The sequence below is a fragment of the Antedon bifida genome, chromosome 8 (genome assembly GCF_963402885.1).
Source record: "Antedon bifida chromosome 8, ecAntBifi1.1, whole genome shotgun sequence".
In the NCBI taxonomy this organism is placed as follows: domain Eukaryota; kingdom Metazoa; phylum Echinodermata; class Crinoidea; order Comatulida; family Antedonidae; genus Antedon; species Antedon bifida.
This window is the reverse complement of record NC_136233.1, coordinates 15,846,190-15,870,940: the sequence shown is the minus strand read 5'-3', so window position 1 is coordinate 15,870,940 and position 24,751 is coordinate 15,846,190. Positions and strand designations below refer to the sequence as shown.

Genomic DNA, 24,751 nt, shown 5'->3' with positions numbered 1-24,751 from the left:
ATATTAAAATTAAGTGACTTTATACTGTGCTCCACTGGCGCCAAATTGGGTGTCCACTTGAGCACAGTGTATTAACATACGAAAAGCTCCGTAGAGAAGTAGAGAATGCTCCAGCCGATGGATGGAGGTCTTCTTTCAAGTTATGGCGAGCCAAATATTATATGTGTATCTTTTTTAGCTCTTAGCGTTCCATAGTAAATAAATGAATTTTGTTTTCCAAGAAGATCGTTCTTGCGTTGCGTGTGTGGTGTACAAGTGTCAGAAACTTTATTTATTAAATGTGTGCTTTTTGACAGTAATTCATAATTAAGGTTGGTATGAAATAATTACGAATTGACTAAAATAAAGAAAATGATACAAAAATGTGTAATAATAATGCGTCTGTTTAATAGTGTTTTCAGTTGCTAGGCGAGTCAGGTGGTGGATAGGCCTAGGCCCTAAAGGCCTAGCTAGGCCTAGCCTAGGTAGGCCTAGTCTGCTTGAACTTCTTGGTATTTCATCCGTCTATGGCTGAGCTCGTCTCGCCCGCCCCGGCCGCAGTAGTTGGGCGGGCTAGTACGAGAAACTGCTGCAGACGGAGGCTTACTCAACTAGCCAGTAGGCGGAACGATTTTGTTTGTGTTTATGATCTCTAACACCAGTAGCGGATTCAGAATTTTGAAATAGAAGGCCCACACATTGAATCGCCCGAAATTTAAAAAAAAGCCTGGGCAATTTTTTTAGATGTCATAATGAATCCGGGACGATTCGGCCCTGCTGAGTTCATATTCATATTTTTTTGGTATTTTTGGGAGGGGGGGGGGGGGCTACGGGGGCTCTAGCCCCCTCGTCGGGGAGCCTAGCCCCCCCGTCGGGGAACACGGGTACTTTTTGTCGGGGAATATAATATACAGTAAAAAAACGTTCGCGTTCACTTCATATAGCTTCAGCGCCTAGAAAACCACGACGTTCCATTGACCGTGAGAGTATGTCAGAGGGCTATTAAGTATTATGCACTTTATATGCATTCATTATTGCCAGCGATCTAACTTACTACTAAACAATAGCTAGGTACGCACTTGTCTGGCGGTATCCCTTTGTACGAATCGTTCAACGTTGGGTCGAGACGCGTGATATCAAGTTCCATCCAGGGACCAAAATGTGTAATGTAGTTATTTTCAAGGCGAAGTTTACCGACGGTTACCGAAGGGAACACGGGTACTTTTTGTCGGGGAATATAATATACAGTAAAAAGCGTTCGCGTTCGCGTTCACTTCGTAGCTAGCTTCAGCGCCTAGAAAACCGCGACGTTTCATTGACCGTGAGAGTACGTCAGAGTGATATGCACTTTATATGCATTCATTATTGCCAGCGATCTAACTTACTACTAAACAATAGCTAGGTTCGCACTTGTCTCTGGCGGTATCCCTTTGTACGAATCGTTCAACGTTGGGTCGAGACGCGTGATATCATGTTCCATCCAGGGACCAAAATGTGTACTGTAGTTATTTTCCAGGCAAAGTTTACTGACGGTTACGTCGTGTACTGCGTCGACGTACGCTACACTACAGCAAAAACGAATTACGTTACGTAACCTTCTGTACCGTTGGGCACCTAAAATAAATTTTTCATCCATTACTATAAACAAAAAAACATGCCATTTTCGCTTAGCCAACATCTTATTATAGCTAAGTTATTACATTTTCAATGTCCTGTATGTCATGAATTTCTCACCACTCGGAAGTCCAGATGGTACGCACGCATACACTTGGGAGGAATAAACTTATTTCCCCGACTGAAAAAGGTCTACGCTTGCGTTTTTTAAGCCTCTAGGCCTGATGTTTCCGAAGTATAAAATGCAATTTTTTGAAGACCTGAAGCTATAGTTTTAAACAGTTTCTTAGCTCAGCCCCAACAATAAAGCTGGTCATATTTCTAAGTACAAGAAGTGCATTTTCCGGGACCTAACATCTCTATTTTTCAAAACATTTCTTAGCTCAGTCACAACCTTGATAGGGACTTATATATTTTGTTTCATGTTTTGAAGTATAGGCCTAATAAGTCCAATTTCCGGGACCTCCAACTCTATTTTTCTAAATTTTCTTTGAACTTTTATTTTTTAAATTGAAAAATATGGATTGAAACAGTCATCGCGCATCGTTTTTTTGCACGCAGTATTTTATTTATGCATTATAAAAAATGGAAAAAATGGCTACCCTAAATCTGATTAAAATGACCTCAAATGACGCTAGAACGCGTTGCTTCCGGGGGCCCTTGGCGGCCCCCTGGCCCCCAGCCTAGTTATGCTCGCTTCGCTCGCATAGCCCCCTCGTCGGGGAATGTAGCCCCCGCGTCGGGAAGATCCTGGCGCCACCCCTGATTTTATTGATATTGTTGACAATGTTGATATAGGCCTATATATAAAATAAATAAAAAAACGTAATTTTATATTCAATTTATTCAAAAACTTTGTTTATTTCGTTGATTCGCCAAGCGGCCAACAGAGGGCGTAATTGTTTACATCGTTCACGTGACTAAAAAACAATCATTTTCGACAATGTTTTCAAAATGTTGGCCTTATTGCATCTTTATCCATAGTAGAACTACCCCATAGTCTCTCTGAAAATAAAGTTTGGGAAAAAAGCTTATTTTATGCTTATAAAATGCATATCAAAGCCGATAAATTTAAGTGTGCCGAATCGCCTCAGCCCAGGGCTGAATCGTCCCGGGCCGAATAGTCTCGTGCCGAATCATCTCGGGGCTGAATCGTCCCACTACCTTTATATTAGGCCTAAACATAAGCAGCCTAAAATATGCCTTTTTCACGAAATGGAAGACATCTTTGATCGATGACAAACAATGCCGTGCAACGAAGCGTAACCAACAGAAATAACATCCCATTTTCATGGGATTTCAGGACACCATGTTAATTAAAAAATCGTAACTTTTGAACAGATGATCGTATGAGAAAATAAATTACTGTAAAATGTTATTAAAAAATTGGCCTATATTACTGCTAATATTTTAAGAACATTTTATAGTAAAATTTTGTCCATACGACTGTCCGTTAAGGAGTTACGAATTTTTAAGTAACTTGTCCTTCGAAAATATGCTGAAAACGCTATGTTATTTCTGTTGGTTACGCTTCATTGCACGGCATTGTTTGTCATCGATCAAAGATGTTTTCCATTTAGTGAAAAAGGCATATTTTAGGCTGCTGCTGCGTAATATTAATAATAATAATAATTGACTGGAAAACAATGTAATTTTAATTTTTTTTTTTAACACTCTGGATACAGTTCCGACACCGGAATGCAACTGCCCAGTATTCGGATATCCGACATACTATTGCGTTTGCTATTATTACGAAGAAGGGGAATATTTTATCACTACAACATTGTTAACCAAGCTAAACCATCTCTAGACTATTATTAGTAAATTCCGATCTTAGTTTCATAATAAAACAATTAAACCTACATAGCATGTTGTTATAGCAACCATTTGTACGTATGGAAAGCCATTTACATAGCAATTGTTATGCATGTTGACCCTGTAAATACTAATCACATATTGAATTCCTTTATTTGTTTTGTAATAATGTTCAAGACAAATTCAGTTGGATATCACTTAATTGCTTCCTCTGTTAATTTAGATCTACCATGCTAACCTGTTGGCACCAACACTGCAGTTAGGATTTTTTTCAATTACATATTACATGTAAAGTTACTTTTAAGAAGGATGCCCCTCCATGTAAGATCCAGTAGTGCCGGCATCGACAGCAAGGCTTTTAGAGAAGCTATAGCAAGGATGCGGCAAGAGGTTCTGGAAAGCAGAGCCGAGACTCAACGCATTCAAGACCAGTTGAACTGCCTTATACTGCTTATTAAAAGGTGAAAAATATAGTAATAGTTTTGCAAGTAGGCCTGCAGTTATAATATTAAGTTACCAAATAAGTAATAAGAGTAAGTATTCACATGGAACCACACTCTTTAACATATTTGTTTTATTCTAGATCCTGGAAAGGAGACAAAGGTGCTACTCTTCATGTTTCAAATATAGTGGGTGAGATAATTGTTTTACTTACATTAGGCAAGGATAACCATAACCGAATCCATTCAGTAAAATTCTTAAAGGTGGCAATCCTGTTTACAGTACACAGATGCTCATGATGCTCTATAAACAAAATCTTAAACAAGCCTTTTGGAGTGGAGTCAATCTGTCGTGAGAAAAAAATCCTGACATCTGACAGGATTTGGACCTACTACCCTGGAATTTGGTAGCCAAGCATCTTAACCACCAAGCTACAGTTTCACTACTTTGCTTTAAAAAACATAATTCTACCAATTCTTCTGGTATTATTTATTTGACATTTTGTTTTTCTTGTAGGTATGAGCCCACCTTCTTCACTAATGGACGATCGTCATTCAGAGGAATGTAAAATCTATTCTCCTGGAAAGGTAAATTACTTTTTCATTTCCTAGCTCATTAGTAAGTAAACATTGCAGGTATATTATGTAGTGCAAACAAAGTTAGCAATGTCCATTAGGGCAATTGGTATGTTATGAATGATGAGAGGATAATAATGTTTTGTAATTGTTGAAAGAATGACAATGCTTCCACTCATGAAAATACTGTCGCCATTAAACTGATAAGCATTACTGTTCTCTCTTTACATCAGTCAAGGGCTATCAATCACTGGGCAATGTTATCGCTAGGCCTACTAAACAAACACTACAAGGAGCTAGAAGTGCATGCGTTGGACAGGGCCAAAGCAAGACTTGAGAGTAGGATGGCTTACTTAGAAGAGCAGCTAGCCTACCACCGTGACCTACTTGTAATTCACAGGACCACATCTGCGAATGTAGACAACGGGAATTTCTTTTTAACGGAACAACATGTGAGTTTAGGTTTATTATTGTTATATTTATTCACTGTAATTTACCAGAATTGACAGATGCACTTGTTTTGAAATGACTTACCATATCTGACAAAGGAAGTGTGATGTGCCCAAATGTAGTAATGATATGCCCAAATGATCATGTCCATATATGGGCACACCACATTTTTTGTCACATAAAGTTTGATAGTGTAGACAGCTTTAATGCTACAGATAAAATCACTGTCAGTTGTATTTTAAAATGCAGTATATATATACCATCATACCATGATTCAGAATATTAAACTCTGGAATCGCCAGGTATATCTATAATTGCTTGGAATTATGGCATTTACACTGCATTTATTTCATATTTAGAAGAAAAATAAAAACGTGCAGGACACATCATCGAAAGATAGGAGACCAGCTTCAGGAAAATCTAACACTACACTAACTGGTAATGAACAAGGTAGACCACCTACTGATATGTTGGATTTCATATTGAATACAAATCCAAGGCCTAAGACATTTTGCAAGGTAATATTCATTTTTTCATTTAATATATTGTATGATTATTTTTGTGACCAAGATGGCCAATTCTCCTGATATTTTCAGTTTCCCTCCTGCGAAAAGGCAATGTTTAAACATTTATATATTTAGGCTCTACTACTTTTGGGTCTAGTTTGTTACTAGAGGCAAAAGATGCATTTTCCCCCAACACATTTTTCGCCTTTCCCATGTCTGGAAATCACCTACGTGTATCCATTGTTTAATGATGATACATAAGTTTTTAATTAATATCACCCTCTATATTTGATGTATTTTTTTTTTCAATTTGTGTCATGCCCTCTCTTGTTTGGCTGCTATGCTTTCATAAACTTTTCTGGTTGTGACCTCTGTATCTGAATCATTTTGATTTAATGGTACATAAGCATATATGACAAATATTTTTTTAAATATTATTGTATTTGGTTTTTTTTTTCTTTATTTAGCCTGAGCTGTTTGATGCTAACAAAGTGTTAGGTGAACGGCAAAAGCCGAAACGTCCACTTAGTGGTCATCTGCAACGGAAAGCAGATAGCGTCAGAGCAAGGCCATCTAGTGCGGGTAAATATATTGTTTATATATATTAATTAAATTTCAGTATATCACCGGGGGGTTTAGAATTCATGTTCTGTGCCTGATGTGTTTATATATAAAAGGAAATCCCACTTCGTGAATAAAAATACTGAAAAGATGAGGGCGTATCAATTTGCTCTCTGGTGCGTGTGCGTACAATTGAGGGACTAGTGCTGTTCCGCCATTCCATGCCCAGGGTGTAAAAGCGCCGCTATCTAATCGAGTTTGAACAATACCATGAAAACCCAGTGGACTAATGGTTAGGACATCTGCATCAAGCAGAAGGTTCCAGGTTCGAATCTCGATTGGGGGCGACTTTTTCTCATTCTCACAGATTTCCTCATCTTTATCGTTTCAAATTAATTAATTAAATTTCAATATATCACCGGGTGGTTTAGAATTCATGTTCTGTGCCTGATGTATGGGCAAATCACATTTTTTGTGACATAAAAATTGATAGTGTAGACCAAGGTTTATGGACCAAACTCAAGCAGGTTTCTGTGTTAGTATGGTTTATATAAAACAATCTAAAATCAGGAAATTTATTATAATAATAATAATATCCTGGATTTATATAGCGCCTAATGTTGTGAAACCTCTAAGCACTGAACATTATTACCCCAGTCATTTTTATAATTTTCTTTTAGTTGTACTGAAGGGTGACCGACCTTTAAAGTCTGAGACAACTCGACCCATATCTACTGGTAATATAAAAGGCCAGAGGGCAAAATCCGCTAAGGTCAGAGGTTCTGAAACAAATTACAATAAATCTTATATTAATCCAACTTTGTCAAAGGTCAAAGTTGACACGCGAAATTTACATCAAAAGAATTCATTATTATCTGACGATTTGAAAAAAATGGAATTGATGGAGGAAGAGTTTACAAAGACTACTAAATTACTGCAGGAGAAACTTGGTATTAGAGACGGAAGTGTCATTTGAAATTTGAAAGGTGCTGGGGTGTGTATATTTACACTTTCAACATAATTGCTTTAAACATTACATTGTACAAATTGCGCATCCTGGCAGAAGAAATGAAGATATGGATAATAGATAGTTTTTATATTGCGCTTTGATCTGGGATGGTGCAGCCACACACGGTGGTTGCCAAATACGATAACCGTCTCAAAGCGCAGTGGACAAGAAACAACAACATTCAGCGGTATCTGATGAGTGCACGGAATAGCTCATTGATATTTGTGTCTATAGTGTGTAAAATATTTTATCATAGTATCCGTCCTATGACAAACAATTTGTGTGTGAGAGAAATTTTTGATTTAATTGATTTTAAGACAGTGATGTTTTGTAAGCCCTACATGTCTAGAAACAGTTCATGGATGTACTGTACTTAAGGAGTTATTTAACCTACTGTACCTAGAACCTTAGTGTATGGATGTGAACCATAATTAGCCTACTCACACTGTTATTTAACCCACCCACACCGTTATTTAACCCACCCACACCGTTATTTAATCCACTCATCCTCATTTCTTTTAATCTCCATTGGCAAGAATAATAACTCAAAATTAAATATTGCATGGCCAAACCATAGAGGGTGCTATATTAAGAAAAATACAACCAAACATAGAGGGTGGTATATAAAGAAATATCTGGCAAAAATGTATACAATAGGTATATGACATATGTGTGTTTTTCGGGAGACTTGGGAGGTCTGAATAACTGGCTCATGTTCCCCCACACCATTTCTTTTTTTGTGAATAAATACAATTCTTTCAAAAAATCCATAATCTCATCAACGTTTAAAATAAATATTCCATATTGTATATATATTTTTTAAATAAGTAATTTAATCATCATAATCATTTTCGTACAAAATAATGTATTAATACATGGTTCAGAATAAACACAACATTTTATACTAAAGTAGTAGTTTGTCTTTATTATAGCAAATCAAAAACTAAGTTAAAAAGTTTATGTTCTGCCATCAATTTGTCTTCAAGAAAGTTATAACATACATGCACTTTGACCTTTAAAAAAAATTATATATTTATAATACAGTATTAATAAAACAATTGTCACAGCAGAATGAAATACAATCAATATAAACTATAATAATAAGCAAGGTCGACATGAACAAATATTTACAATTTATAGATTTCAAGTCATGGTTACATTGATTTTGTGTTAGTTATATTGCATCTTTTGACGCGAAATGAATTAAATTGCGTATCATTTCCCTCCAAATTAATTTTCTTGCGGTTTTTTCTTTACCATGTCGTTCCATGTAATTTAATTCTCAGAACTGGTTTATTTTTGTCCAGTCATTCTTTTATTTTTTCTATTAAAGTTATTATTACAGCTGTTTCAGTTCACTTAATTCACATAGATCACAAATAACAGTACTAACTTTATCCTCTATCCTAAACCAATACTTGCGCCATTCTAGCACCTTTGTATGTTAGAATGGAATCTTTTGCGAAAATTTCTCTTTTTGAACAATGTCTTTGCGATGGCCAAATATCGTGTTCAGTAATTCTCAGCAAGGTCATTGTATTCAAAGACAGCAAGCAATGTCTGAACTGTACAATGATGAATTCACTTACTAGATAACGTCCGTAAAGCTCTGTCTACACTATCAAACTAGTTTGACAAAAATAAGTGTGATGTGTTCAAATAAGATAGTGATATGACATCATCATGTCCGTATATGGGCACATCACATGTTTTTGTCACATAAAGTTTGATACAGTAGTGTAGACAAGGCTTTAGATGGTAACCGCTAGTAATAATATAATAATTGTAGTTTAAAAATAGTTTTGTAAGGAATTTGGTACCTAAATTATATCTCTATAACCTCTGGTTAATAATATTCAGTATATTGATTACTATATCTATTGAATTGTTTCAAAACTACAACTACAGTAAAATATTTTACTGTGTTAAATCGGCTATAAAAATCAATAGTCTTAATTTGTTGAGAAGACCAATCAATATTGATTTTTAATATACTTCTATTGAACTCATTTTTTCCGCTAACCTGTTTTTCTTTTAAGCAATAATTATTGATTAGTTTCAATCGTTAAAGAATTTGAATTGTACTAAAACTGACACATTCTGTTTCTGATAAACAGAAGGCTAAGATGGTATCGCGTAGTTTTGTGATGTAATCCAGAAAAAAAAAAGTGTGAAAATGTTTCACCTAAAAACTTATGTTTTGAGTACAATTCTTTGTGCAACTATGGGTAAGTTAGACATTTTTTTTCTTCATATTTGTACACTTTTCAATTCTAATAGCAGTCTTTTTAATTAGACATTTATAGTGAGGTTTCATTTTAATGACATGCCACACGACTAAAGCAGATATTGAGCCTAACAGTCATTTTCTGAGCTTTTGTAGAATAACTTTTTGACTTGATATATTAGTAGTCTTATGACGCACTATGAAAAAACGAAATGATGCAATTAAGCTGGGAATTTACGGATGTTTATGCTTGTGTAGAATGACTTTTCGACTTGATAGATAAGTAGTAGTGTGACGTGTCCTGAAAACTAAATTGTGCTATTAAGCTGGGAGTTTGCTTTTCGAATAATCCATCATTTGTGATTGGTCAAAATACTTGAGTTGCGCTTATGTCCTTGCATTGCGTCCCAGTGGGAACCAAACTTTACAGCATGAGTATGATACTGTTTTCAAATAACAAAAACCCTTGCATTCAGTATGTAGACTGACACAAAAATCACCCTGTTTTATTTTTGTTTACAGTGACAGCACCGTGGACTGTAACAGACTATACTGATGACATTACTTTTCATTTCGAAGACAAGGACAAAACTTACAATCAGTTTGTCACAAATGGTCACTGTGACAGCCGCGCCACTCGTGGTGGCGTCAGTGTACCCATCTACATTGAATCTCCAGAAATAAATACTTTTTTAGCTGCTAATCTGCTAAATGACGATCCAATACTTTTGGGTATTTGTAAAATAAATGGAGCATGGACTTGGGCAGCAACTGGACAAGAGGCGGTGTTTACAGGTGAAAAGGAAAAAATTATAAACAAAAATAAAAAAGAATAAGAAATTAATTAATTAAGATTAAGATAAAGATATATTGTTCTCCTGAAAAAATAATGTTTGTTGTTGAATATGCCATTTTAATTAAAACTGTGAAATAGCCTATTCAAAGCCTTTTTTAAAAATGAATCTTCATTGTTTATGTTTTATAGGGCAATACATCTTATATAAATAATAGTGTTTTCTGAAAGTTTGCCCTGGCTGCCCTGTTTTGATTAATCTTATTGACTGATTTATTTGTGTTTTATTGAGATCTGCCACTGTTTTACACTGTTAACACTTAAGCCCTGACTACACTACAAACTAGTTTAAAAAAAAGTGTGATGTGCCCAAATATGGTAGTGTCCATATATATGTACATCACAAAGTTGAGAGTGTAGACAGAGCTTTAGACTTCCAGGCCATACCTTCCATGGTATTCCTTTAATATGATTGCCACTAGTTGGCATTTAGATTTTTTTTTCAAGCCCAAGTTGTATACAGTACATATGAAATGCAAAATGTGCCGAAATGTTTATCTCTTTATCATTAGTAGAATCACCGTCTAGAACCTATGCTATGTTAACATTGTTTTAATATCCATTTAGCCTGGAAAGCGGATGAGCCGTCTTCCGGTCTTGATTGTGCCTACATGAATAAAGAACAAGAATGGATAGCTTTATCCTGTAACTCAAAGAGTTATGTATGTTGTAGAGAAGGTGAGTATACTTCATATTATAGTAATTCAATTCAAAATGTTGTTTAAGGTATAAAATTAATACTACAGTTCTAATTGATAAGGGATCTGTTGCAGTTACTGCAGTAACTACATTTTCTTACTGCAGCAATAATGCCTGATTTTAGTTTGTTTCAAAGTTTACTGCAAACAGTATGAATACCTGAAAAAGCATGCTAAATAATTTACAGATTTGAGAGTACAGTAAAACAAAATGTAGTAACTGCAGTGGAATAATTGTCAATAATAGAGAGGTTTCGCAATCTTACGAATACGATAACGAAAACGGATACGTCACGCACACGTATTCGTTTTCGTAAGCCAGTAAAAATCTGTTTCGCACGGCAACGAAATATTGAGGGCGTCATCCAAAATATGACTGCGGTATATTTGAGCGAAGCGCAGGTACGTGTTGCTTTGTGCTTGGCTGCCTAGGCCTAGCGTAACATCAAAGCGAGTGAGGACTTTAAAAACTGCTATTTATAAAAATTGACCTGGCATTTTAGTAAATTACTTTAGTAAATTACTTTCAATAAATCTATAATTATATTATAATCATGAATCATTCCTGATTCAAATGCAAAATGTGCAAAATAGATCAAAAACTATACTCGTTTTGTAGTTACGAATATGAATGGTGATTTTCGTCAACAGGAATACGCTTTACGAATATGAAGTGGGGATCAGCTCAAAAGTTTCACAAATGTGTGACGTATCCGTTTTCGTTATCGTATTCGTAAGGTTGCGAAACCTTCCTAATAATACATGAAAAATTGAAATGAAAGGTGAAAAAAACTTGGTTAACATGTTTTAGTTGGGCACACTTTTATATCCATTATTGATGATGTCATAAAGAGAACTAGGGAATTGATCATGTATAAAATATCATATACAGTATCGTATATACAAATGTTTGATATGAATGTTCTCAAATGACCAGTATACTAGGAACCAGAACCAGAAGAGCATATGCAATGCATACTCAACAATATAAATAATTATTGCTTTAAAAAACTGAAGAAGCTTTATTCATCTTACAAAAAAATATGCACAAACAAATATAATGTTTTTTTAAACTGACCTAAGAAAAAAGATGATGCTTTTTTAATTAAACAAGTTTATCAAATTTAGCTAAAATGACACTGGCTTTAAAGATGTATTGTAACATGTAACATGAAAAATGAAGATTTATTAAATCAGACTTTGAATAGGTTATTTTGTAGTTTTAATAAAGTTAATCACTTCCATCGAAAAAAAAAAAAAAAATAATGTTTTCACTTATAAATTGACAAAATAAATGGTCAATTTCAACCAAAAACCCACTGGCTGGCAGCCAATTTGGCCATTTTTTTCTTTAAATTACATTTTTTTCAGGTAAATACATTTGTTTTCGATCCAATTTTTGGTCAAAGTGGATAACTATTATGTTACATTAAAATGGCATATCCAACAAAAATGTTGTTAAGAATTATTTTTTCAGGGGGACAATACATCTTTAAAATATGTAATATAAATTATAGTTTGTTGTTTATTTTTATATTGAATTTAGACCATCCAACTCCTACTACAGCTGCTCCAACTACAACCGCTCCTACAACAACGGCTCCCACAACAACTGCTCCTACGACAACAGTACCTACTACAACGGCTCCCACGACAACTGTACCTACTACAACGGCTCCCACGACAACTGTTCCTACTACAACAGCTATGCTTGAAACAGAAGGTAAGTTAATATAGTCAGCTACCAAAACCAGTTTGAATTTAGCCTGTTTTCCACTTTGCAAATTGCATTGTGGCAATCCAATGTTTTCAAAGACAGAAAAATCACACTACCATTTATTATTTATCACTAGAAGAGCGAAAACTGTAACTGTGATTTTCATTTTTATTTCCTGTTTGCTAAACTGTTCTATGTACATGAGTTCTCAAGATGGTGAGGTAACTTATTTCCTGGGTTCTGATTGGTTGCGCATTTGTTTTTTCGCTTTGCAAAAAGTAAATCCATTCAACACTACTAATTACGCTGAAGCAAAAAAAACTTGAATTTTGCAGCAGTGGAAATGACTTAGATGATGAAATATGAATTATTACGCATAAGCTGATGCTTTCAACTCGCGTCAGGTCTTATAAATTCATGGAAAAAATCATATACGCTTTTCGCTTTTTGATAACCATATGTTGGTATTTGAAAAAACTTGAAAAAGTAGACCATTTGCACGAACAAGGCTACCTATGCAGCACAACAAAATAAAGGCCAATTTACACAGACGGGCAGTAACGGTAAGCGGAAAACTTATTCTACATATAATCTCTATCTATCCTGAGCGGAAACCGCCCGCGTTGTGTGTAAATGGTCATAAGGAATAACATAGATTCTATATTTTTATTACCATTTTTTATATTGTATTTGGAATAATTTTAAATACTTTTAATTGCATATTTGTAACTATACAAATGGTAAGTATAAACTGTTAGAAGGATCCAGGATTTTTCAAATCGGGATGCGCTAACATAATATTAATAATCTGTCAAAAAAAAAGTGGTAAAAAAGTAGTTAATAATGTCATTTTATATTAGTTTTGAAAAGAACTGTTGAGTTCTGAAAAGAACTGAGGAGTGAGAATCAAAGCATATTGATCAAAACGTCGAGAAACGCAACAGTTCTTTTCAGAACTAATATAATGTGGTGTACCGCAAACTTTATATCAACATTTGATTTCGCCATGCAAACCTTCAAACAATATATAATGTCATTTTAGCTGTCAAAAAGAAGGTGATGGCAACTCAAGCCCTACCCCCTGAAGAGACTCCTGTGTTATTTAATTGGTCACCAAACATCTTAAGACCAAGCTACAACCCCAATTACTTGTTTTATTGAATTTTATCATGATTTTTTTTATATATTCTGTTTCAGCACCAGATGTATTATTACGTAAGTATACAGTCTTTTAAAGATCTGATATCCCCAAAATGCAGACCCATACTTATATTTTATTTTTATTTTTTTATTTTTTTATTTCTTTATTCGAATTCACAAAATAACACAACATATAAAATACAAAGAATGAATTCAGGGTAACACAAAAAAGTAACCAAAGGTCAAACTTATTTCCATTGTGGCCCTTATTTCCATTGTGGCCAATACATTTCTATGTGACTGTTCTTACAATGTTAACACAGGGAAAACCTTTGAATAATTATAGCTACTTTTTGAATAAACGAAAAAACTATAAAAAAATATTAAAATAAATAAAATCAAACTTTGACTATGCCATGAACATGTGACATTAAAATGGTAACATTTAAACAACAATTAAAAATATTAATTTTGTCGTCATTATTGTAATTATTATTGCTATCACTAATCTAATATATAATTTTATTACACTGTGCATTATCTCATATAATTCATATTGAAAAACTTGATGCTCATTGGGACAAATGAATAACGATAACGATTAGTGCGGGAGTATGGCAGTCGCATCCTACCACTTCTAGGTATAATAGATCAGCCTATCATGAAGTGGATGACTATTATCATCTAGGATACACATGAACAGTCTCATCACACGTGTGTGGTGAACAGACTCAACACTTTGCAGACTAGAGCCACTGTTAAATTACCTAATTTCTTTGTTTTATGATCGATCCTCACCAAGTCCTCTTTCAACGCGTTACTACCCCATGCTGTAATACAATAAGCCCATACACCACAAATAACGAATTGGTAGAACATAGTAAGGATTTCATGTCTGACATGAAAGTCGTTCATTTTACGAAGGCAATACAAACAAGTGTTAAGTTTTTTCATTACACTATCTATATGATCTCCCCATTGAAGTTGATCATCGAAAACGACCCCTAAATATTTAAATGACCCTTTCAACACGAGTATTATAAATTACGACCACTTCAGTCTCTATTTTATGTTTACGAAAATCAATTACAAGTTCTTTAGTTTTGGTAATATTAAGTTTAAGGTAGTTATCTTCACAATACTAATAACAAAGTTAAAGATGTATTGTCCCTTTGACTAATTCCAAAAAAATAAAAATAACAATATTTCGAAAAAAGTGGGTCATTTTGAAGTATCATAATAGTTATTAACTTTCATCAAAAATGAGTCCAAAAATTTAACTGAAATACAGACATTTTTTTTTCAAAAAATAACTTTGACTTCCAGTCAAAGTTTTCGATCAAAACGTATCTCATAATGCAACTCTGTATGCATAATCATAAAACTTCCTCGCGATCTGTGTGAAAACACCTTCTCAATTGTGACGATTCCCAATCCTGCATAATGCATACTCGTGGTTTGAAATCTTTGTTTACTTTCGCTCGCGACGATTTTCCAGACGAAATGTAATCAAATTAATTTACCTGTTAATTACGTAAACTAATTGTTTTTGACTTGAATTTTCGACCTAAAGTGGATAACTTATATATTACTTTGATATGGCCAATTTAAATTTAGAATATTTTGACCTTGATTTTTGTGTGTTTCAATTGTCAATACATCTTTAACAATTTTAGTCCTATAATGACTGTCATTATCGTACCGTATTAGCCCAAGCAATGCAGTATCATCAGCAAACTTAACTATTGAACAGTCAACATGACTGGATCGAAAGTCGGATGTATATAACGTAAAAAGGAAAGGTGCCAATACCGTGCCTTGTGGTGCACCCGTATTGGTCACAATTCTATTCTATTCTATAAAAGTTTTTATATGGCGCCCTACAAAGAACAGAGCGCCTAACATTACTTAGTAATTAATTAAAAAGAAGAGTTTTAAGTTGACGTTTAAATAGAGTTGCCGAATTCGCTCCTCTCAAATCGACAGCCCAGACCTCACATCATCAGCAGGCTTATTACAAAGGAGGCCTAGCTACACTCGATCCAGCAGTAGATATTCAACTTGTTGTTGGCTATGTAATATAACAGATATCGCCTTTTATCTCGGTAAAATATAAGATTTGACAACCCCTTGGGAATGATATATTGTTTGAGGAAATATATTCCCTCGAACAAAATATCATTCCCTCTGGGATGTCAAATCTTATATTTAACCTCTAAGCAGTCAATATCTGTATAATATTCAACTTTCAAATTTATTTTTTAGTTATCGTTATATCTTTATCTTTTTTTGTAAAAAGTATTTCCATAATTGTGTAATGTAATAAGATTTTTCTTTACTAGGTTGTCAGTCATTCAATATAATTTATTTATGTTGTCAAGAACTCTGGCTCGCGTTCAAATATAAACACCATAAAAATAAACAATTTCATAATAAAATAATATGATAAAATGGGTAAAATAAAGACAGTACGACTTGACAGCATCTTGAAACTAGACTTTATTAAATTTCATTTCTTTATTTGTTTAAATCTAGCAACAAGAATTACATAATAAAATCAAAAACTATTTCTGAAAAAAGGAGAGATAGATGTGGAAATTCTGTATATAAATGAATTGCATAACAATCAAGAGGTTACCTTATATAGTATAAAAGATAATTACAATTTATCTTTGATTTCTGATTTTCACCCTTTATTTATAACAATACTTATATATCCTATAGGTTTTAGAAAATAATGCTTTTGAAAGAAGACATCATTATTTATTGATGCTCCAATAATCTAACAAATTACGTAAAGATTCTTGCCTATATAAAATGAATTTCCTGTGCAAAAGAAATTGCATTTGGGAAATCCAGAAAAGTTAACTCTTCTGCTTTCTTATCTTGTGTAGAACCTCCGCAGGACCTTACTGCTTTTTTGCAGAACAAGTGGGTTAGTTTATACCACACTCAAGAGGATACCAGTGCTCCAATACCACATATATCACTGTCGTACTTAGTTGAACCCCACAATTATGTGGAATTGGAGGATACTGATTGGAGTCATACTTTATTTGATGGGTCTCAGGCACTCACAATACGAACTCAAACCTTGTGCAGGTTAATCTTGAGACTACCGTCATCTGGTGCAGCAGAGCTTCGTCCAGGTCCTTTTTTGACTCGGTATATACCAATAGATTATGATGCAAGGCCAATAAATATTACATGTTTTATTCAGGAACTTGGAGGTAATTTCTCGGCAAATTATTTGTCAAACACCATTTTATACTTGCTTATATAAACTAAGCAATCGGTTTGTAAATACGTAGAAAATTCCATAGTGTAATGGTCGACACTATTTGAATTGAATATAGAGTATTTGAAACATGCTTTTTGGTACTGCCTGGACTATGAAATATTAACAAATACACAAAACCACACATGCTAGTTCTCTAATGTCCATTTTTATAAATCAATTTACAAATTAATTAAAAAAGTATTGAAATTTTAGTTTTGAACCCATACAGTACTGAAACCAATACACATTTGCATAGGAACACAGGTATGTTACGTGGTAATGTGACATCAGCTGTATTTGATAGATACAGAAATTCTAGCTATTTTCAATTTTTAACTTAATTTAATACATACATACTGTATGTTCATTTTGTTTTGATTGAAGCATATATTCTACCATTGAATCCATTTGTTGTTACATCGACTGGTGGGTACGCCCAGCTTCAAACGAATGCGAATGAAAATCAACAACTTCGGTGGAGTTTTAATGGAGTAAACATCCCCACAGCCAATGGGTTTGAAGTTTTAAAGATTTCAAACGCTACTGTTGAAGATGATGGTATCTATGAATGTTACATAGATGGAAGACGGGATGAAAACATGCATGCATTTTTCCGGCTTAGTGTGAGAGGTAGTAAAGGCAATATCCTTTGCAATATACTTATGTTCATTTAGAAACTGTCTTTGAAGCTTGTAGATAGGTCAGGTAACAATAACAACATAATTCAACTATAATTTTTATTTTTCATACATTTATTGTTACAAATTTGATTTTCATATTGTACATAGTCTTTTCTTGTAATCTTAATTTTATTTTTTCTTGTATTGTTTGTTTGTCTGGAGTTGGAGAGACTTGTCCTGATAGTTGTCCTTGACAGCTCTTGTCTTTCCTCAGTGCTCCCTTTTTTATGTATCACTGAAAGGAATATATAAATGAATAAATTACAAAGGTTTCAAAATGGACCAGGAATCCGGTGTAACCCTACTCATACCGAAAGATCCAATGAGTTCTTTTTAAGTGGACACAACCCAGAAGTGTACACTTGACCTTTTTCCGAGAAGACTTGTTCTACCACCAGAGTTATGGCCGAGGAGTGGCTAGCAAACTTTGCCGATATTATGGCCACTCGAGTCTCTATTAAGCAAGATGAAATACAACTGTTATGCATTATTTTAAAAACAACTAATTTGTTCGTACAGAATGCCCTGCAGGGATGTGTGGTCTACCTAATTGTCGGTACACATGTCCAATCTGTAAATATGGTGGAGTGTGTGAACCTGCTTCTTGTACATGTATCTGCCCTTCTGGATACATTGGTGATCTCTGTGAAACACGTATGTATCATACCATTTTTTGTAATACAATAAACCATATTCAGCGGACACTTTTGCATGAAACAAACGAGAGGCAATACATATTTCAACCCTTAGGCAACCTTTATTCAGGGAACTCTTTCGCATGGAAATAATTAGGGCATTACACAGGAAACTTCTATCCAGGGGACACTTTTTTGTGTCCTGAAAAGGTTCTATCTGTATATGTAAAAGGTCAATAATAAAAACATAAAGTAATATAATTCAGTTGTAATTATTTAAACATTCTTTGCAGTAACTAGATGTATTATTTTCCAGCATTTGCAACCAATTATTTTGGAAAGTATGGTACTATTAGATGTAGTAGTTCTGCTGACAGCTGTAAAGGTAAAATAATGTGTCGGCCACCACCTTTTGGATGCTCTTGTGCTGGAGGCTTTTATGGACTGGCATGTGAATCGTGTAAGTTTGATGGGATATTAAACCTATCGTTAATGGTGTAGATTGTAGTGGTACTGCTAAAGCTGTTGCTACTACAGCAGCAGCAGCTGAGACTAATTGAAGTCATACAGCTGCCAACAAGCAACACTCATTTGTCTGTCTACGGCAATGGACCAATACGTTGGACCCTACCCTTCTGAAATTGGGTTCTAAAGTTCACATGGGTGATATCTGTTAACACTCGAATTCCAGTTTTAGTTAAATTTCAAATTAAACAATTATTCCAACAACATTTTTTTTAAATATTTATATATTTTTATCCATCAACAATTTTAAAGGTTTAACTTTTTGTTTTTATATTATATTGATGCCACTTAATGATCAGTTCCTCCATTAGAAATGAATAGGCCACATTTTTTAAAGATGGTATAAAATAAGAAAAAAAAAAAAAAAAACACAACCATCATTGAGGAGTGCCTTGAACCTGTGTTGATTGTATGACTTATGGTTTGTATTCTGGCGCCCCTGCCTTAACCACTCGACCACTCGACGTAGTACTGTAGCAACAATTACGGTTGTTACTGCAGTTGTTGATACTACAGCAGTTAATACTGCAGCAAAATCTGTTGTTACTGCAGTTGTTGATACTACAAGAGTTGATACTGCAGCAACAACTGTTGTTACTGCAGTTGTTGATTATATTTGACCCAGTTCCGTTATGGTCACATGGAAATGTGTTTTGTTTTAGTTTGTCCCACTGGTAAATATGGTCCAGATTGTCGGTTTGATTGTGATTGTCCAGATGCTCAATGTAATTATTTCAGTGGCTGTTCTGGTGGTTGTACTAACGGCATGACAGGTGACACTTGTGATGGTAATAAATATTTTATTCTTATATGAATATTCATAATATGCGGGATTATTGAATTAAGGGAAACCCTTGAAGTTTAAAATTTTTTTCAAAATGTTACTTTTATAAGTAATAAATAAATTTATAAAAATATTGATTGACTTAAGTGAAATACTTATTATTTAAGGAAGTGTTTCACTTCAGTGTGTTTGATGAACACAGTCACAGGTTATGAATATTAACTTTTAACTTGACTTGTGTACATAACAATTGTTTGGGATTATACTTGGATTACATGCAAATTGACTTGAATATAGCTAAAATTAGTGGGGTGGGATTATTGAATTAATACTCGGATCATATATATGATTATACAAATAAAGATATTCTTGTTTTCTTTTACAGAATATTTGGCAGAGACTCCATGTCCGATTGGGTTTTATGGTACACAGTGTGAATTTCAATGTGAATGTTCATCATCTCTCACCTGTGATAAGGTGACAGGGGATTGCATTGCACCAGGTAGAATACAAACTTTTTGATGTATCTTTACAGGTCTTTCTATACTACAGTAGGACCCCTATTAAGGAGACACCTCATGGACCCAACAAAGTGTAGTGTAGTTTTAAAACATATACCCTCATTAGGAGTGCTTTAGGTCCCTGATGCAAAGATATTTCACAGTACATTAGTAACTTGGTTATTTAGAGGTACAGGTATGAACGTTATGCTAATGATCTTGAGGCAGTTGGTTGGAGTCCCACCCGTGAATTATCATTTACATCAGGCTAGTGCAGCAAATCTGACAAATTAACTTTGGTTCCTGATGCAAAATTATCACATTTATTCGATAGTGGAAGGGGACTGTGTGAACTGGTTCCATATCTGAACTGGTTTTCGATTTAGTTGCATAACCATTAGAGACTTTTCAATTGCATGATTGCAATATGTTTGTTTTTTTCTGTAGATGAAATTATGGATATTGTGTTGGTGGTAGACCCCCCATGGACAGACATGTCAAGCGATCCTGCTGTCACGCTGACATTCTACTCTCTCAAAGATTCACGAACGGTAGAAATGACTATTGCATTGACAGATGATCCTTCAGTATTCATGGATTTTACTGCCTCAAGTAATGGTCCATTCTCAAGTGATTCAGATATCGCTCCAGATAGTGATGATGCTGCAAACACAAACTCTATTCAAGTTGTTGTTGGAACTTCAAGTACTGCAGAACAAAGAGTGGGACCATTCACTGGTACAGCCACCCTTGATGGATTTGTGACAACGACAACAGCATGGTTTCGCCCAAATAATGGTCAGTATACATAATAATCAATGATATAGGGACTATTAGGGGAGGAGGACAGATATTCCGTGTTCGCTGAAGCGTACAATCATAAACAGACATAAACGTCATATCCATTTCAGTACTAGTTACGCACACCTGCTAGTTACGCACAACTGGCCAAAGACAACATGCCTACTACTACTATAATAGGCTAGTGGGGCTAGACCTAGGTCTACCTAGATAGTATTAGTGGCAGTAGTTAGTAGTACGCTGGTGTATTAAATTGGGTGTATAGGCCCAGCTAGCATAGCAACATCTCTCTCCCTCCCCTGTTTTGCGGCAACCCTTCTGAATCTCTTGGCCCTGCCTGGTGGTACAGCATAGGCCTAGCCTTGCCATTCAAATGCTGCACAACATTTTTTTTTTAACACAGCCATTTTAACCGTATTTTTGGCCTATACTAAGGTCCCTAATTATTACTCACTTCAACAGCATCTTACCACAGTAGTTTATTTTTTAATTGTAAAGGTTATAATAGGGAAATGTTAAGGTTCATGTCATTATTCTACTGCATGTACTGCAGTAACAACATTTTGATTTATAATTTTATAAAACATGGCCAAACCTTAGATGTAGCTATATTTAAAAAAAAACAACATAGAGGGCACTATTACAAACATTTAGTTAATTTTGGATTTATTATTTTAATTGATAGATTAAATATTTCATTTATTTTTACTAGCTGCAATCAACGCTTTAGTAGATGTAGTCCGTGTTTCACATGGCGGATTCGCAAAATTATCTACAGATGCCGAAGAGAATGCGAATCTACGTTGGAAATTTAATGGAGAGGATTTGGATTTTGCAAATGGATTACCAATCTTAACTATTACAAAAGCATATATTGAAGAATCGGGTGTTTATGAATGTTTTCTAAACGGTGATTATGACCAGAAAGCCCATGCCTACTTTCGAGTAGTGGTCAGAGGTGAATTTTTATGATTTTATTCTGATAAAAAGATAAAAACAATGAAGAAAGAATATTCAGCTATTGAGCTATACTGCAGTTTTGCCGTTAGGTCAGACTGTCTTTATGGTTAGGGTTACTGTAAAATTCATCAATACAATATATACACTTTTTCATTCTCTCTCATAATATACAGTAATTTTATATTTTATCAGGCTGTCCTGGTGGTTTATGTGGACGTCCAGGATGCTTGGAGCGCTGTCCTGTTTGTTATAATGGAGGTGTTTGTTCCGCTGATACTTGCTCATGTGTCTGCCCAGGAGGGTTTCATGGTTCACAGTGTGACCAGGGTAAGTACATTTTATAGCACAGGAATGGCCTGTCACACACAGTGGAGTGGAGTGGAGTTGTGGCTTGGTGGTTATGGTGCTTGGCTACCACTCCAAGGGTCCTGGGTTCAAGTCCCGTCATATGTCAGGATTTTTTCTAAGGACACAATTACAACTCCACTCCCAAAGACTTGTAATAAGACTTTGTTTATATAGAGCATCTTGTGTATAATGTTGTGTTGTGAACCTCTGAGGGTCCCTAATGAGCAGCAATTGCTGGATGGATCACCCTCATTAAATATGGTAAAAAAAAAAAAAAACCAACAAAAAAAAACACACACACACACGACTGTTCATATGCACAGAATGACTTTTCCACAGCTGCATAGTTTTGTGGCATGTGAAAACAAAAGGTTGCTATTATACACTGAATATATCTAGTCAAAATCCAAAGGTAAATATATAAATATGTGTTTTAATGAAGATACTGTTTGTATCCCTTTTGAAATTATAGTTTGTGAAGAACGAGACAATGTGTTTGGCACAGATTGCAGTACAACATGCAGTTCAGAACCAAATGGAAACTGTAGTGGAAAGATATTCTGTTATCCGGATCCACTCGGCTGTATTTGTGCGTCTGGATGGATGGGACAAAATTGTGATCAAAGTAAACTTTTACATATGCAGTCATTTCATACATGGTTACCCCAAAAACCCTTTTTTTTTTTAAAGCTCGCCCACCTCAAGATGTTTGTTTCCCTCCTTCCGGGCCTCTGCATTCAATCTCTGACCTATCATCATTTTTCTTATCCTTTTATTTTTGTTGAATAATTTGTAAATAAATGTTATGAAATGAAAAAAAAAGAATAACTTGTCTGTACAAAAACATTTTCACTAGAAACAGTTTTTAACAAAAAGATTTAAACTCAGACCCAGTACCAAAACCACTAACTTGTGTGATCAGGTATATCAGTTTGTAGTTTTATAAACACTTTTCAAGGCAATAACTTAGATATTGTGCCCAAAGCTAACCAAAAGTCTGTCAAATGAGGATACTGTACCTCTGAAATTCTAATAATAGTAAATAAAAAGCAATGATTTTTTTTTTAATTCAGTGTGCGAAGATGGACATTATGGACCAAACTGTGATCTTGAATGTCATTGTAGCGATGGTGACTGTGACTATGTTGCTGGATGCGCTTCTGGTTCCGTCTGCACAGATGGATTCATTGGTGACACTTGCAAAGGTTTGTTTTTGACAGTAGTAAAAAAAGTATGTTCAATAGTGCGTACTATTGCACGCAATGTGACCCACAATCGTCCAATCAAATGACATTTGATAAATAAATCTAAATTTATTTAGGTGTTATATAATATTATTATATTCACAGTGTACAGTAACTTGTGGTAGTTTCTAGTTAAGTAGGCACTAGAAAATTGTATACATAGTTACATGTGAATTTAAATATTTCAATGTCAGATCCTGGCCCTGACTCTACCTGTTTGATTGGTGATTTTGGTGAGTTGTGTGAACTTCAATGCGAATGTGATTTTCAACAGGCTTGTAATAGAACCACCGGTGAATGTATACCATGTAAGTATTTAAAACCTCTCATACTATAATGCATGAGTTTGCTTTTTTTATTCTGTAAATCATGTTTTTTATACACTAGTGTTTCTTCAGGCCTTGCCATCAGGACTAGAACAGTATGTCACATCATTATTAAAACTCTCTATACCCTATCAAACTTTATGTGACAAAAAAATGTGATGTGCTCATATATCACTACCATATTTGACACTTTGACAAACTAGTTTGATAGTCTTGACAGAGCTTTATATCACACAAAAGGATCACACAACAGACATTGTAAAGATTATTCTTGTTGGTACATGTTGGATAACTTGATAGCTTTTAACTGTGAAATAGAGGAATATAACATTGTAATAGACAATTAGATTTTCTTATAGTAAATTAATCATCAGAAAATCAGAAAAGTACGAAGTGTATACAGTATATTTATTTATTTATTTTTATTAGATCAAAATACAACAAGTTGTGAACAAGGTTTTTATGGAGAATATTGCACCCTAACATGTCCATGTGGAGCTAATAAGGCTTGTGACAGAGTAACCAGCGAGTGTTATGTAGGTAAGATATAGACAGGAGTTGTTTAAACAAAATTTATAGTTGTTATTTGTTACTGTGGTGGATGTTGACGGCTTTTGGTGGAATTGTACAACCACAATGTTTTTGTTTTATTTAGTAACTACAACAGAAGAACCAACTACCACAGCAGAACCAACTACAACAGCAGAACCAACTACAACAGCTCCTACTACAACACAAGGTAAGTTAATACAGTCAACTACCAAAACCAGTTTGAATGTAGCCTGTTTTCCACTACGCAAATTTAGTCGAGGAAAAATCTATCAAAAAGAGTATTTAAGTATTCGTAATAAACACCACACATATAAAAATAAATGTAAAACGCGAAAAACACCCTTCCTTCAACTCCCCTTCCCTCCAACCCACTCCCCCCCCCACCCCCAACCACAAAAATGGTGTAGTCTGTCATGCATTTCAAATCTCTAAAGGTTGATAACTATGTATGGGGGTGAGGGGACTCAAGCCCTACCCCTGCAGAGACGTTATTTAATTGGTCACCATACATCTTACCACCAAGCTACAACC

General features: G+C 34.7%; 2 protein-coding genes across 2 annotated transcripts; both read left to right on the top strand.

Moving 5' to 3' along the window:
* Positions 1-219: 219 nt before the first annotated feature.
* LOC144849881 (uncharacterized) lies at positions 220-7,859 on the top strand. Its single transcript, XM_078706976.1, has 8 exons — positions 220-311; positions 3,632-3,869; positions 3,992-4,041; positions 4,366-4,436; positions 4,658-4,876; positions 5,234-5,392; positions 5,848-5,962; positions 6,622-7,859. The coding sequence occupies exons 2-8, from the start codon at positions 3,718-3,720 to the stop codon at positions 6,915-6,917; spliced, it is 1,062 nt and encodes a 353-aa protein (XP_078563102.1). The 5' UTR covers positions 220-311; positions 3,632-3,717; the 3' UTR covers positions 6,918-7,859.
* A 1,211-nt stretch (positions 7,860-9,070) lies between these two features.
* Positions 9,071-24,659, top strand: LOC144850437 (uncharacterized). Its single transcript, XM_078707713.1, has 20 exons — positions 9,071-9,178; positions 9,700-9,972; positions 10,598-10,708; positions 12,275-12,451; positions 13,643-13,660; positions 16,480-16,815; positions 17,250-17,495; positions 18,065-18,199; positions 18,497-18,640; positions 19,368-19,493; positions 19,875-19,991; positions 20,437-20,787; positions 21,503-21,748; positions 21,943-22,077; positions 22,571-22,723; positions 23,172-23,303; positions 23,537-23,650; positions 24,098-24,208; positions 24,324-24,512; positions 24,655-24,659. Exons 1-20 carry the CDS (start codon positions 9,127-9,129, stop codon positions 24,657-24,659), a joined length of 3,171 nt encoding a protein of 1,056 aa, XP_078563839.1. The 5' UTR covers positions 9,071-9,126.
* The last annotated feature ends 92 nt before the right edge of the window (positions 24,660-24,751 follow it).

What these genes read in the sequence shown, in the direction of transcription:
- LOC144850437 (XM_078707713.1), top strand. Translation starts at nt 9,127, where the DNA reads ATGTTTCACCTAAAAACTTATGTTTTGAGTACAATTCTTTGTGCAACT. An exon ending in CTTTCGAGTAGTGGTCAGAG is followed by an intron (nt 21,749 to 21,942) that starts GTGAATTTTTAT and finishes ATATTTTATCAG; the next exon opens with GCTGTCCTGGTGGTTTATGT. An exon ending in AACCAGCGAGTGTTATGTAG is followed by an intron (nt 24,209 to 24,323) that starts GTAAGATATAGA and finishes TGTTTTATTTAG; the next exon opens with TAACTACAACAGAAGAACCA.
- LOC144849881 (XM_078706976.1), top strand. Translation starts at nt 3,718, where the DNA reads ATGCCCCTCCATGTAAGATCCAGTAGTGCCGGCATCGACAGCAAGGCT. An exon ending in GGCCTAAGACATTTTGCAAG is followed by an intron (nt 5,393 to 5,847) that starts GTAATATTCATT and finishes TTCTTTATTTAG; the next exon opens with CCTGAGCTGTTTGATGCTAA. An exon ending in AGCAAGGCCATCTAGTGCGG is followed by an intron (nt 5,963 to 6,621) that starts GTAAATATATTG and finishes ATTTTCTTTTAG; the next exon opens with TTGTACTGAAGGGTGACCGA.